The sequence below is a fragment of the Triplophysa dalaica genome, chromosome 24 (genome assembly GCF_015846415.1).
Source record: "Triplophysa dalaica isolate WHDGS20190420 chromosome 24, ASM1584641v1, whole genome shotgun sequence".
Classification (NCBI taxonomy): domain Eukaryota; kingdom Metazoa; phylum Chordata; class Actinopteri; order Cypriniformes; family Nemacheilidae; genus Triplophysa; species Triplophysa dalaica.
In genome coordinates this window covers 10,516,122-10,532,451 of record NC_079565.1, presented here as the reverse complement: position 1 = coordinate 10,532,451, position 16,330 = coordinate 10,516,122, and the positions used below count along the sequence as shown (strand labels likewise).

Sequence of the window (16,330 nt, the reverse complement as noted above, 5' to 3'; positions counted from 1 at the left end):
GGCTGATCAGTGAAAAATAAGATTCATCTCATAAAAAAAGTTAAGATTTGGGTTTAGGAAGGATTCTGAGTCATTGTGAAAAAAGCCAATGTGATCAACAGGGATGGGAAGAAAATGCTTCCGTTGAGATATTTCAGGAATAATGCTTTGGCTTTAAGGTCACGTTTTATAGATAAACTTTAATGCTGTTTAAACGCCAGAAGGCCATTAAGAAGATTTATGAACTATGGCCACAGCGTGACGTCTGGCGAGATTCAATATTAGCAAGTGTATTAAATATTCACAGAAATTTTGCCATGCCAAAATAAATTCTTATGGTGTCAGCAACAACTGATCATTATAAAAAACATGAATTATATTATTAATAATAATAATAATATAAAGAATTCAGCAAAGTAATGTGATAACACTTTTAGTATTTTTGTATTTAAGTCTTGAAATATTCAATTAAAAATTAAAATTGTGTCAATCAATAAATCACTATATAAAATGAAGTCATGCAGACTTCTTTTTAATGGGTGCATTAACTCTTCAATTACATCTTTTGTTAACAAAGCAAACAGGTGCTGGTTGAAAATACAACGCAAAGCATGAATATTTTAAGCAGTCGGCACACATAAACACATCACCTCCATACTGTTCCGGTCAGGAAGCTCTGGTGCCAGCACATGCTAAGAATAACTCACAAGCTGGATGTCTTACCCCTGCTCATAGACTGCCAGCTCTTGAACTACAACCGGCCTCCCACATGGAAGCCAAGCGCCCGGTCGCCTGTCTACTTACGATGATGGTGCTAGACAAACACCAAAACAAGGTGTGAGATGGTCAAAATACCACAAAATTAAACTTTTTTTCTATGGTTGAATCAGATATCTAGAGATCTGAAGAACACAAAGAAGATATGTATGCTGGTAGAATGCTGGTAACCAAACGACACCGAACCACATTGAATTCCATGAATGAAAACAAAAGCAGTGAAATAAAATGAACGCCTTAAAACTATTCTCAATCCTCCAAACATAAATTCATGCATGCGAGGTTTTGATTTGCTGTGAAAACGCAACAAGCAGTTCATTAAACAGTAACAGTTGTTAAGTCGTGCACTATTGAAATACTAAGATTGTACTATATTCATCTCAGTTTCTACATGACAGGTGATGTGTCAAGACGGTGTGTTTTTCTTATTGGCTTCTCCAATTCAATTATGCTTTACACTACCATCAATCTGAGTAGATACGATGTCTGTATCATTCTCCACATGCTTTACACATGAGTCACATTAGAAATATGACCTGCTCTCACTTTCTGCTAACAGAGACAGAAACAACGCAAGCAACTGAAGAGTCAAACCGTCACGGATGGAGAAGTCAAACTTACCAATCCAAGCCAGCTGATACTAAAAGCTTTATTCTGCTTTCTGCGTAAATGTTAACAATTGCAATCAGGACACGCCTGTGCTAAATATGTTTGTAATATGTTTGGGCAGAAATTATGTTCTGAGCGAACAATTTGTAAAGCAAAAACAAAGTTTTTACATAATTTCTGAACGTTTAGTTTTGGTTGCAGAATAACATAAAAGAAGTGTTTTAGAAACACCACAACGTGCAGGTTTTTGTGATTATGAAAAAACACGACGTTATTAACTTTTTTCAAAAACATTTTTTTTACCAATGATTCAATTTAGGACAAAAAGCCACATTGGCGGAAGAAAAAATTGCATCTTTTGTGATTTTATCGCAGTCTGGTTAGATGCGGTAACACTTACATCCTTTCTACAACATTCCTGCAATGTTTCTGCAACGTAACCTTTAAAAAGCACAAGATTAAAAACATTATCCAAACCTAAATTTTTAAGCAGTTATGTACTGTTTAGCGACTGTGTATTGTTGTGAGTTTCAAAGCATGTTGTGACACCTGAGCAATTCACCTGACAAAGCGAGTCGTTGGAGTCCGAAACACATTTACACAATCACAATTGGGAGTCCAAATTGCGCACAGACCATCTGTCACATACGCACAAACACACACAGGCGTGGCTCGCGGACGGTGCGCACCTGCCATCATTAAGCTTATGGTGTTTGTCAACTTTCTCCGCGTGTAGCAGAGCATCGCGCAGCGCCCGTCCGCTATGAGTCACGCTACCCAGACGGGACGGCAGCAGTGAGCGCCAAAGACCCAGTCAACACTGTAGAGGTCTGGGTGCTCCACACTCCCAGCATGCATTGCGGTTGCCAGATGATTTTTAAAGACGCATTTTTAAACTACCCACAGAGGAAAACAAAAACACCCACTGAATCCTGCCATTTAAAAATATGGTGTGAAGCAGTCGGGACAAAAATGTGGAGAACTAGACAACCTCCCGTGGCACACATCCGGAGTTAAATTCACAATGTTTTTGGGAGGCCCTGGGAGAAATTAGGACGCGTTGTGTTGTGTTTCTTTAAAAAGCATTTCGTGTCAATGTCAGGAATGGTTTGGAATGATCATTTTTCCATATTTTCATATTTTTTATGTTTAATCCATGAAATAATTTGCAGTTTAATTCATAAGGATAGAAAATACACATTTTAAAGCACTTACATTTTTTGACAATGACAATAGTGTTACCTCAGCTTTTTTGTCTAGACTGATCTGATATTATGGTATTGTGGATTTGACATTTACCCGCCCCTTTTCAAAACCAAATGAACTGATTGGTTGTTTTATATGTCGGTCAGTTTCTTCGATCTAATTTCTTCCTGGTCAGAATAAGGCAGTGGATCAGAGTTTATGCTGACGATTAAAAGTCTGGTTACACAAGCATAAAAATCAACTTAATGTAGAAAAAAACTCACAAATGTGTGCAAATAAACAACTTATTCATACCTCTAGTATGATTTTAAACAAAAGTATATCAGTTTTGTCAGAGCCGCAGAAACAAATCATTGCTATAACCTATAATACATTTTAATAATTCAATAATAGAACAGCTCATTTTGATGCATTGACAATTAATCAAAACGTACAATTGTCAACAATGATTTCAAGATATAAATGTTTTTTTTTAGTGTTATGATATTTAAATACCTTTTTAACTGTATAGAGCTATTTTGATCCACACAGCGAAACAAGGTTTGACGACACGGTTACGCAAATTCTGAATCATCTACAGCGTCATATTATAAACAAATTCCTTGAAAGTGTTCCTTTATGTCAGACGTAACACAGGATCATTACTATTCTAGGTACGTGTAGTATTGTTTATGCAACATGTCGGGGCTTGTAACCCCGCCCCCCGGAGCATTAAGCAAATTCCAGAAATTCCTGTCAAAAGTCAGTATCGTTGATCTTAGTAAGAGAGTCTCAGTATGCGGTTCTTCCTGATTTTTTGGATATCTGAATATGTCTTTCCTTCCTCTGTGTACGTTTTGTCATATTCCTTGATCTGATAATAACCGACTGTGGCGCTCAAAGAGTATGTGAACGACGGAGTATACAAATTGTTCCTAATTTTGTAAATGTTTGGTGTTGAACAAACTGAATTTACAGATAAATTTAGCCTGTTTTGCTGCAGCGTCTATCATAAATCATTTGTTCTGTCATCCACCTTGAAAAAAGTAAAGACTTACGAAACAAAAATATGTAAATGATTGAAATAAGGTCTCAGAAACTAGAATGCTTTATAGTAGGCAATGTTCATACGGTGTTGGTAATTGTGTTTAAAAATCTATAACTTAAGGATAAACTATCTTGAAAATGGAGTACAATAAGTTAAAACTGGAAAACCTTTAGGAAACATCTTCAGAAAGAAAAAGCAACTATATATTTTCTCCATTTACGTAAACTCTTAATAAAAATGAAGGTGCTTAAAAAGTTATTCACATTGATGCCAAAGAAGAACCATTTTTGGTTCCACTAAGAATCTTACAGTCAAAGGTTCTTTTTCTTACTTTTCTAAATCTAAAGAACCTTTTTGGACCACAAAGAACCTTTCGTAAAACAGAAAAGTTCTTTGGATGTTAAAGGATCTGTATGGAACCATTAAGACAAAAAAGGTTCTACTAAAAGGTTCTAAGGTCATTGTGTGTCTTTCTAAGTTGTATTTTATCATTTTAAAGTTAATTATATTTGAAGATGTTCAGATTAAAATACTAGTATTTTTTTAACAAGTGTTTGGTGGGGTCCTGTCAATTTACTGATCTACAGTTTGATGTCCAGACATGACTCAGGTTCCAATATTTATTCCAGGATTCGTTTTTTATCATCCATTTAACACAAACTTTAAATGTGATCAACAGCGATGTTCACTTTATCAAAAAACACCTTTAACTTAAGGACGCTGTTATATCAGCAATCTGAGTGACTGTGTGTGTGAGCATTTAGGCACTCCATTCCTACCCGTCTTGGTTCTCATCTTCATCCAAATTGGAAAGCAGCTGGGATCCGGCCAGCGAGAGGTCCAGGGCAGCTAGTGGAAGGTCCCTGTAGGCGAAGCTGACCAGCTGTACTGGAGCCATGCATTGGCCCTCATCGTCCACCTGCTGGGAGATCACCTCCAGATCTGGAGCTGCCGCCTGCTGATGGGGCCTGGGGACACATGGCGAAATCTACTCTGTTGTCTTGTTGCATTAATCGTCTTCCAGTAAAGAAAAGTCAATTTATTTGTGAAAGAAATGATTACCAGGCCATCTTTCAATTGACCATTTAGTGTTCACGATCACAAACAAAATGAAATCATGGGTTTTGATCTTAAAGTCAACATGAAATTCAAGTTCTTACTTTCACGATACATGTGCTTGATAATGCTGTGAATGATTCATCAACGCATGTTGTTCCAAAAAAATGGTTGATGTCCCCAAACGTTTTAAAATGTTAACCCCTCCCATAAGGTCTCATTTAAAAAAAAGGCAATAAACATACATATTAGCCTGTTGCGAATGTTTCATGTTGACTTAAAAAAGCAAAAGACTGCACAAATATATAACAAGTGTATAAAAATAAACTAATAAACGAAGCAATGAAGAAATAAATAGGATTTTGGGATCAGCATAGGGGCCATCATGCCCATCTTCAAAAGGATACAAGAAAACAAGGTGGACAAAAAAAGCAATGTTGGATTGTGTATATAAAAATAAAAAGATGGTCTCTTATATTCTTATATTCAAAGATGAGAAGACGTGTCTTATTGAAATAACGCATCATGCATGAAATGTGTACAAAAACCAAAGCAAGAACTGAACTCAGGAAACTGCAGAAAAGCCAAAAGTCCCTTTTGAAATGTATTTATTGTGAGTGTTTCTTTAACTAGATTTTTTAAATGCAAGTTGTTTATTTTTATGAAAACAGATTTAGTAATGAAAAACCCTTTAAACAGTGTAAAATGTCAAAACAATGCTATTAAATTGTTTATAATAAATTATATTTAAGACAGATGAGAGTGTCAATAGAGCTTAGATACCATAGGTAAAGAAACACGTAGGCTACATTATGAAACCTCAGCCATATAACAAATGCATAAATTAATATTAAGTTATAGCAAGTACCCATTCAAATGGCTCTTAAAACCGCAATATTCATCATTGTTAAACCATCATGCTTTGCGTCCCGCAATAATGAAGTATCTTGAGAATTTCAAAGCTCAATATTGTGGCAAACAACTGGGCCCCACAGTTGGATGTCATGGCCTGTTCTGCCCGGGTTTGCCTTTGATTTATTGTATCCAATGTACTGATTCATCTCACGTTTGCAGTCTGGGATTGCTGTTCTCAATCTCAGCGCAAACAAGGCAATTAATGCACTTCTACAAAGCTCGAAATTCACCTTTTGCTCTGTAAAAAACCTTCAATGACTTCGGCTAGAGGCAGTGAAATAATCTAGACTTATACTGTACACATATTTGCATACATACACCTCAAACAGCAAAATAAAAACACAATATATCTTATTTGCGTGACACAACGGTGATTGTCCCAAAACTTCAACTGAGGCCTGATCGAACACAAAACTAGACGTCTATATGCAGGCAGAGAGCTACACAGTCCTAACAAACTAGCAGTGATGTGATAATATGAAATTTATAATCTTAATGTACGATCAAAACTGCGATCGATTCTTGTGGTCCTTAAGATGCCTCTATCAAGGGCACTAGAAAGGACAGAAGCAGAGACCCATGAATGTCAATTTTGGCTCCTGTCCCAGACATGCCGGATGACAAGCGATGTATTATGAAAAGTTAGAGGTGGACCAATAGGAAAGCTTGCAAGAGTTCAGAAGAGAGACAAACAGAGATGATATTGTGAATCGAGAGGAGGTCAATGGAGAGACCGAATGGGTTTGGAATGTTGGGAATGGTTTATATTGGCATCTAAAATGTTAACGCAGTCGTGCCTGTGGAGACAAACGCACCTCATTTCACCTGCGAATTTCTTGTAAAAACGTGCATGTTTCTCTCGATTATTTTTATCCGTTTGGTGTATTGAACAAACAATGCATAAAACAAGAATGAATGATTAAATAATTAAGTGAATTTCACGAAACCTATTTCATCCTAGTACATGTCGGCTTCATTACCCAACCCAATCTAAAAAGAGACAAAAGAAACTACTTTTGCATGGATAAAATGATGCATAAACAACACAATACATAATAGAGAACAATAAAGCAACCCGACCACTTATAAAATAAATAAAGAAATGCTAAATAAAAGACCAAAACATGGTCAACTTTTTTTAATAGCAAAATTTAAATGTGCGTTTTTTTATTAATTAATAATTTTTATTAATTTATTAACTCATTAGATAATACAATTAGAAAGATAACATAAAGGGAAAAAATATTAATTGTCATGAACAGTAAAGTCACTGCGTAACAATAATACAAATCTAATGAAATGTATAGCAGAGAATTTACTATATCATTCTCATTGTCACAAATTGAACTTTGAAGGTATTAAAATCGGCTTAATATTTTAAGATAAAATATAATTTTGTATAATTTTGATTTTAAGGGGAGAAATGAGGCATCGGCCTATTTTCCTGAGATTCATCTATAATGTTTTACACTGATTTTCTAATTAAACTTACGGTACACTTCAGCGTGCTTTACAGATAGCAAAGTGTTCCATCAGCAGTGCTTCGGGCGCAATTCTCCCCAAAATGTCTTTTCACACCCTTCATGCCGGCTGGCTGGGAAAGGATGAGCTCAGCATGTGCCACCCGTCCTCTCTGATGCTATCTGCACGCTTGGCACCGCTTCCTACAGATAGCTAACAGGACTCTAATCAGTCCTGACACGCACAAACTGTTCAGGGCATCAAAATCACATTCCCAAATAACCGTATGCAAAGGCATAGCGCTGTCAGGTACTGATGGGTGTTGGCGAGTGGCAGGGCGCCCACTCTGAGTTTCGGTTCGTCATGTCGCAAGACAAACGATATGAGAGAAACTTAAAAGCAACAATTCAACATACTGTATGATGAATCAACACTCAATCCTTGTAGTAAAAACTATTATTAAGAGACTAATCTCATTCCTAAGAAAGATTATTGATTATATATTGCAGCACAACAACAACATTTTGCATGCAACCCTGTTACCAAGTAATCTCACCACGAGACTTTCCTGTTACAACCAATGTAACACTTCACAATTCTGAATCTCATGAAATGTTATTAGTTGAACTAACCCTTTCTCTCAACAGGTAGTGGTCTAGCTTTAGTTGAAACCAGTAACTTTGTATTGGCACCTAATGTATTATGGCTCCTGTATGACATATCGCTTGTTGCTCCCTAACTCATTGGAAGTCGCTTTGGATAAAAGCGTCTGCTAAATGACTAAATGTAAATGTAGTTGGACCCTTTGTTACACAACTAATAAAAGCTAATAAAAACTTTAATTATATTTTCAATTAAAACAAATTATAGCCATGAGTGTATTTAACTAACATTTCAACCCTGTTACCCAAGTCATTTCCTTGATTTAAGCAAAATAAGTTTATTAATAATTCATCGGCCCTAAAGTCAATGCTTTTCTTACCTGACCATTTGTTGACAAAGAAAAAGTGTACTATCAGGGTAGGAAAGACAGTCAAGGTTGATGGATATTAAATATATTTTAGGGAAAATCTTAATTCACAAGGCATCTTGACATTTTACCTATTTTTATTTCCACTGACTGAAGCAGCTAGTTCGCCGTCCTCTCACGCTCGGTTTGCCCCCAGTGAGTTTACCACACGAGTCATAAATCACTGAGCGAGAATCAATAGAAATAAATAAGAAAGCAGCCCACAGGGATGAACATTAACCCCCGCTCGCCAGTTTTACAGGTTACTATAGTTTCCAGCTTTATGGCAGAATTACATCATAAACAAAGGCTAGTTAACAAAACTACACATTTGAAATGTACCTCAAAGTAACAACGAGGTGACAAAGGGGCTTTTTTAACCAAAAAATGGACATGTTAATTTGACAAATGGCTGATGGTCATAATCATATAATTATAAAAGCACAAGATGAGTTTTTTTTAAATATCTCTTTTTTCCATATAATGAAAGTGCTCTTATTGTCATATAAACAAATTTTATTTGACTTATTTGTCAATTTGGCGTTTACTTCCATTATACGGAAAATACTATCTGGGATATTTTGCAAATTCTGTCCCTAGAAAGATACAGGGACGTCCATGATAGTCATGGGGCAATCTGGTAGAAGGCTGATGAGTTGAGTCAGGTGTTATATATAGGGAGAGATCTAAAACATTCTAGAGGACTAGATTTGGGAACCACTGGACTAGAGGTTAAAGCAAGTTTGGTATGGTACAGTATAGTATGACATGGTATGGTGTGGTATGGTACATTATAGTATAGTATGGTATGGTACAGTAGATTATAGTATAGCAAGGTTCTGTAAAGCATGGTATGGTATGGTACAGTACAGTAGATTATATTATAGAATGGTACTGTAAAGTATTGTATTGTCCAGAAAAGTACAGAAGATTATAGTATAGCATGATACTGTATAGTATGGGGTTCTATGGCACAGTACATATAGTACAGCATGATACTAAATGGTATGGTATGGAACAGTACTGGACAGACGATTGTAGTATAGCATTGTTCTGTAAAGTATGCTATGGTACAGTAGATTATACAATCGCATGGTTCTGTATAGTATAGAGTGGTATGGTACAGAACAGTTTATCATAGTATAGCATGGTACAGTACAGTAAAGGATATTATAGTATATCATGGTACTGTATAGAGCAGTAGATTAGATTATGGCATGGTACATTATTGTATAGTGTGGTACAGCACATTATAGTGTAGGATGCTACTGTGTAGTATGGTACACTACAGTACATGAGATTATAGTATAGCAAGGTACTGTTTAGTATAGTATGGTATGGTATGGATCATTACATTAAGGTATAGCATAGTATGGTGTAGAAAAATATAGTGATCTATATATCTAAGTAATAATGATGCAATATACTGTATATAAAACATAAGTATATATATGAAACATATATGACCAAAATCTACACATCAGTGGTAGCAGAGCCAAATCTGTGGTGTGCATTTAAATACCGCGCATGTGTTACACTAAGAATAAAGTACTGCACTTTATTATTACATTCAAGGATTATTAAAATGCTCAATACTTTAATTAAAGGTAAAGACATGAAGTAGTAAAAGTGCATTCAGGGGAGTTGAGGAGAGACCATCACAGCCAGATGCTACAATACACCAGCTCTCATACAGCAAGCTATCAGTTTGTGTTAGTCAACAGGACATCTCATTTCCATCACTAGGATTGATACAGTATATCAGGGGTCAACATTTGGTGGTCTCAGGTCTGAACACATACCGCGAGACGCATCCATCCTGACAGCAAAGCCTTTTGACATAATAAATTAATAAACGCCTAACAGTATTTTCTAATGCAATCAAATTTATAACAGTCACATCAAGGTTACTGTAATAAACAGTTAATGTTAACCTTACAAATAAAACTGTCATTGAAAAACAAATGTCATTTTCAAAAGTTAGAAAAGTTAAGGCTGAAAACCATGTTTTCCGAGATGAATGGGTCGACACATACGCATTTATTTCTTCCTTCATCAACGTGTACGAAGCCGGTTTGTCTCATTTGCTGTTGCGGCTGTCAAAAGTGGAAACTTTAAACGGCATTATGAAACTAGACAGACACTCTGAACAAACGTACCCGCAGTCGGAGGTTAAGGCACGGAAAATATATTACCCCAAAGGTAGTATGAGCGATCTACACGGGACGGGTCCTCCCTCACTCACTTAACCGACCAACAACGAGCATGTGAATATTCCCTAAGAATACAGTGGATTTTAGCAAAACATAACAAGCCCTTTACTGATGGAGAAATAGTAAAAGAGAACATGGGGGCTGCTTGTGAAACACTTTTAGAAGGAAAAGGAAGGACATGAACAGTTGCAACAGCCACAAGCTGAAATGTTATCAGAGGATGTTCAGTCACAACTTGATGCTGCTTTTTGTTTATCTCAGTTTAGCAGAAAAAACACTTTAGTTTTCTTTTAAAGTCGTTAATGTTGTAATGAATGTTTGTTCAGTGCAGGTTTAGAGATTAAGGCATTTTGCACATTTTCCTTCATTATACTGTATTGTTGTCAGACATTGTTATGTCATTTTATAGATATGAAAAGACATGTTTATCCATATGAGAACAAAATATATTTAGTTTTTAATGCTCATTTATTTGGTCTGCCAAAAACCGTCAATGATTTTAGCAATTTAATTGTTCGGACCTCGGCTGGTAAGGAGGGATCATTTACTGGACCTCAAGCAATTTTAGTTAAAGACCCCTGCAGTATATGACAAGCAAGAACTTTGTTCCGGTCCACTTTGATTTGAGGCTTTTTCTACACAGAAAATATACTTGTGTCCTACGTATTGTCCAAGAGACACAAATCCTTTAATTTTGAGTTTGGAGGGATGATCCATTCCGTCATACATTCATTTGAATAAAATAATAGAAATAAGTTTTGTGTCACTTTGAAAACTGTATATTTAAGGTCAAATAAGAAAATGGTTTAATCTTTAAAAGACCTAAAAAGACCCATATGGTTTATTTTGAACTACTGTAGCTGATGATGATATGGTGTGTCAGCACATTTTGGGACCAAAAAAATTGTGAAATCTCTGTTGTTATTAATCCTAGATAGAAAATGAGATGGACTTCATCAGGTCAAGGCTAAATGTTAGCTGACCTGTTTCAAGCACAAGGGCGTCCTCAGGGTGTGTGACGGAGCACATGAGTATGCATGCACGTGTGCACAATCTCACATGCACGCATGCACACGCACATGCACATGCACACGCACACACCTTTGTGTGGGGAATGGATGGAAAAGGATGGCAAACATTAAAAATAAGACCAGCTAATGCAAAAAACAAAAGTCATTTGACTTAACATGACATTTATTTTCACACCACATTACAATTTTCAAGGCTATGTCCTATTCATTGATGAAAAAAAAGAAAATTCCTTATTTAAAATTTGTATCTGGATTTATGTGTACACCACATTCTAAATGTTCGAATAAGAGCAATAGATATTATTATTTATTTTAATTTTAAAATCGGCATGTCGAAAAATACTGTACGTCTTCTGTAGATGATGGCACTTCAAAGCCGTAGATAAGCTGTATGTGTTGCAAATAACTGAATGTCAATTTAATACGTCCAAGGTGCATTTCACCCTAACATCAAAATAAAAAAATGAAAAAGTACCTTAAGGATCATCATGAAAAAGTACACTTCTCAGTTTTTGGTAATTCGCAATATTCCTAAAGACAATCCTCCTCAGATTTCCATTTCTGTAATATATTTGCTTACCTCAGTAAAAATATTATATGCAATATTTTCAGCATAAAGGCAGTAAAACAAATACTTCATTGATGTATGTACTCAACACTTAAATAAATTATATTTAAATCGTAAGTAAATTACATTTATAAAATATAGGCCTATTACATACATTTTATAATAATTAATGACAATTGTACTTAATGACAAGTATTCACTCATTTTCTCCAGGAGAATTAACATTTGTGTTCCTCATATATGCAGTCTATCCTGCGGGAGTAATGGATTCAAGCATATCGTGTTACTCGCATACACCCGTGTCCGAGACCTGCTCTGAATGTGGCTCCGACGAACAAAGAAAACAACTGAAGAAATCCACTCTGCATTCACTACCAACCTCGTCAAACCTCCCGCCACTCCCTGGACCCCTTCAACAACTGCCATCAGAATACAGCAGCCGACTTAAGTTAGCTATAAGTAACCATCCCAGGGATCCTACCATTGCACTTTCAAAAGCTTTCTGCATTACTCACAATGTAAAAACTTGTTAAATGGTAATATTTCGGCTGCTGGACCTTCAGAAAAACACGCAAAATATTTTTGGTGAAGTTAAATTACATGGTAAATTGTACATTTGCAGTCTATTTATGTCATTTGACTTTTTTTCAGCATTTAGATGAAAAAACTCTATTTTACAGAATGATTTTATTTCAATTAACAATCTCCCATTATAATTCTTATACCTCATTTTCCTTAGATTGATTTAGTTTATTTATTAAATACAGTTTATATAAATGTTCACCATTTTTTTTATGTAGGCAAGTTATGATAATGTACTAAAGATATCAGATTAAGTCCTGATAATCAGATTTATTATTTATTTAAATGTATTTTCTGACTATATCATATGTAGGAAGATAGACAACATGTATAACAATGAACTATGAATATAAGCACAAACAATGAGAGTAAATGTATATGACTGGTGGTATAAACTGGTGTTCATGGGGTCTGTTCTGTAGGTCTAACTTCTGAAATACGTGAGAATGAGCTTTTTATATGCATGCACAGATCCCTGCCGGTGAGAGAAAAAGTGCCGGACTGGAGCTAATTCACAAAACTACAGACTGAAAGAAGGTCAAAAGAATATTTGATACATTTATTTGTTATGGGTGGATTAATTCACATGTCTTTTTCAGAATAATGCCCAATTTCCAGAGCGCCAAGTTAACCACGCCTACTTATTTACATTATGCGGAAAAGAAAAATCTCTTATGGTTGACATTTTATTCTGCGGTCACAGAATATTCCATCATACCGCCCATCCCTACATGAAAATAATGTAAATGAAAAGGTAAAATGTGTTACTGTGCCGTTTTAATAACTTTCGTAGTCGTGTTTGGTGATGCAATTGGTGAAAAAAACGCTACAATTTGAAAGCATTCTTTATATTCCTTATGAAGACTTCATATTAAAATCGTTGATTAAAAATCAAATGTGGCGGTGACAGGCAAAAATGCAGTCAATTCAAGATGTTGGTGGATCCAGATCGGTTTTTTTTTTTTTTTGTTATGGCGGTTATACTGTTCTACTATGTGGGATAACAAGAAAAATAATTTGAACAAAAAAAGCATTAATTATGTGAATCTTAATCTTTATTTCTTTCATCTTTTTGTTAAAATACATGAGGGTGAGTAAATGACACTTTTACAATGGTTTGTACTCTAAACTAGAGTTTTTCCATCTGGGGCCCGGGGACCCTCAGGGGGCCAAATGACAACAGAAGGTGTAAAATTTATATCACACTTACTATTTATCTGACCGTTGAAATGCTTCTTTACATAAAAATGGATATGTACTTTTAGAAAGGGGTTCATTTGCAAGAGGTTTCGACATATATGGGGGTCCTTTGCATGACAAAGTATGAAAACCCCTGCTGTAAACCATCCAAAGAGGTACATAACAGTATTACACTTTAAACCTATTTTAATTCTATTTCTAACACCATCACTTTCATTCACGTTAAGTATGCCGTCTACCTCATTAAACTCTACTCCTGTCATTAGATGTTTTGTAGTTTTGGCTGATCCTGAGCCAGTAACAAAATCCTGCTAAAGCAGTGTTATGAAGACTTCACTATAATGCCTAGGTCAGCACCACAGTGCTGCTGATCAGGGAACAGTTGTGCGCTGGAAGGATGTGTAAAGGTCAGATAGGAGCTCACATGCTCCATTTGAATCGATGAACACGCTGGACACCTGACTGCAGAACAGTGTGTGAGTATAAATTACGATCTCACACTGCAGAGCAAACACATGGAGCTCAAGTGAGAAGCACTGTGTGAGATCTGCCGGTGAAGATGATGAGTCAATTAAAAACATTAATATGATGCCTTGACCTTGTCAAGCACAATTCCTTCATGTATTTGTAAAGGCGACATGTGTATCTTTTAATGTTAAAATATGTTTCTAATTAAGACTCAAATTTAAAAATAAATTCTAAAATAAAATAATTTAAACAAAGTCTCTAATTGCTCAACTTTATATTGTATTACAATTCATATTCAGAGATGATAGTTAACAGTTTTGAAAAATAAGTCATTATATCTGGTATTGAGATGCTCGTGGCAAAGAAGCACAACACAACTTATGTTGAGAGATTGTCCGTCACAATACACAGTCGTCATAGTTTTTTTCTTATTAAATTGGGTTACAAAACTAAGTGGTGCATGGAAAAACGGTTACACTTTCCTATAAGGTTGTATATGCTAACATTAGTTAAAGGTCAAGTGCGTAAAATTTAGTGGCATCTAGTGGTGAGGTTACAAATTGCAACCAACGGCTAACTCCACCCCTCTCTTTCAAAGCACTATGGAGGTTGACACAGAACTAAGATGCCGTCACGTTTTCGCTTCTTTGCTGAAGTAGGTGCCCTACAGCAGTTTGTCCATTTAGGGCTACTGTAGAAACTGTAGATAGAAATGGTCTATCTAAGGCAGTGGTTCCCAAACGGGGGTACGCGTACTGCAGGGGGTACGTGAGAGAAACTGAAATTTGGGAATAAATAACGAAAATCAATAAGTCAATAAATTATGATAATAGTATTTTTAAATGAAATGAGGACTACACAAATATGCATAAAAAATGAATTCATACATTTAAAACGCATTTCAATTTATAAGAGTTATTTGAGACCCAGACCCGGAATCAGGAGCAGTGTCTGGGTGTGAAATAATGCAAGTAAGGAGAGGTTGCGGTTAAATGTTAAAGAAATGTTGATTTTCCTGAGCTGAAAAACACTGACTTAACTGTTATGCCTAAAAGCAAAAAAAGTTTGAGAACCACTGATCTAAGGTAATAAAAACATAACGCTTCATTATGTAGGGTCTTTATACAGCTCTGAATAGTTAGTTATGTATCTTATATTGCTTTTCTGTCAATAGATCCTCCAAAAAATTACACACTGGAGCTTTATTGGAATAAGTTACAGGACCTAGCCTTTTGCTGTTTTAGAGGCTTTGATTATGTTTTTTGGGTGTTTAACAATGGATGTTAATGTTTCTAATTTCGAAAAACACTTTATATTTCACATATTTCAAGTCTATCATTCACCACTGTCCCTCTTCTCATAAAACGACTGGATTTCGTCCGGTCTATATTAAGTCGCTATTTCCAAAACGATCTGATTGGTAAAGCTGACCAGGTCTTTCGTGATTGGATCCCTGATAAAACGTGTGTGAGAATGTCCCACCCATACCATATCAACTACCTTCGGCTTCTCAGGCTGTTGTGATTGGTCGGTGCCCCTCTCAGTGCACATGTATTCATAAACTTTGGCTTTTAGCAATAAACAGAAACAAAAGCGTCAACTTCACTTCATCAGTCAAAACATGCGGATTAGCGGTCTACTAGTGCATGTGCAAAAGTCAGTCTTTTTAGAGATCGCATATTTTGTTCCTACTATGGTGAGGGAAATGAAACCGGACTGATTGGTGTCAGACCGGTTATATATTAATTAACAATAATAACAGAAGTAATAGTTTTGCCTTTTTATATTGGACCCGAGTTGGATAATAAAACAAGCAGATTGACCGCGAGACATTTGCAAGCAGGACTTCAAAGGACGTTTCATAGAAGTGTTTTAGAGGTATGCGCACACACACAATATCAGTGTATCACACAGAACAGCTTTCACAGCGGATGTTAAAGTCAAAGAAGCTGTTATTTGACCGTTAGTTATCTTAGAATGTGTGAAGCTGAATTCTTATTACCAGCTGTAGGACTGTGATTAAAGTGAAAGTAGTTTAGCACGTAGCTCAGTCAAATGTTTACAATCTCTGATAACCGAAAACTACTCCGGCGGCTCTTCCTCCTCTCTAAGGAAGGCCCCGCCCTTTTTTGGCATATTCCTTTGGGAGGACGTTATTAAAAGCACTCGGAATATTTACTCCATGTACCTGGGAAGTAAAGGGCTGTAGTCCGATTCCAGCCGTTCTCT

General features: G+C 35.9%; 1 protein-coding gene across 5 annotated transcripts in view; it reads right to left on the bottom strand.

Moving 5' to 3' along the window:
* The window catches only part of tmem266 (transmembrane protein 266), a 55,752-nt gene that overhangs the window by 27,906 nt on the left and 11,516 nt on the right, over positions 1-16,330 (bottom strand). For 4 of the 5 annotated variants that reach the window (XM_056739132.1, XM_056739133.1, XM_056739130.1 and 1 more), the window contains exon 3: positions 4,378-4,566. The exons of the other annotated variant lie outside the window; for it this stretch is intronic. In XM_056739132.1, the coding sequence (XP_056595110.1) occupies positions 4,378-4,566 (189 nt within the window). The remainder of the gene's footprint in view (positions 1-4,377; positions 4,567-16,330) is intronic. 5 annotated transcript variants of the gene reach the window in all.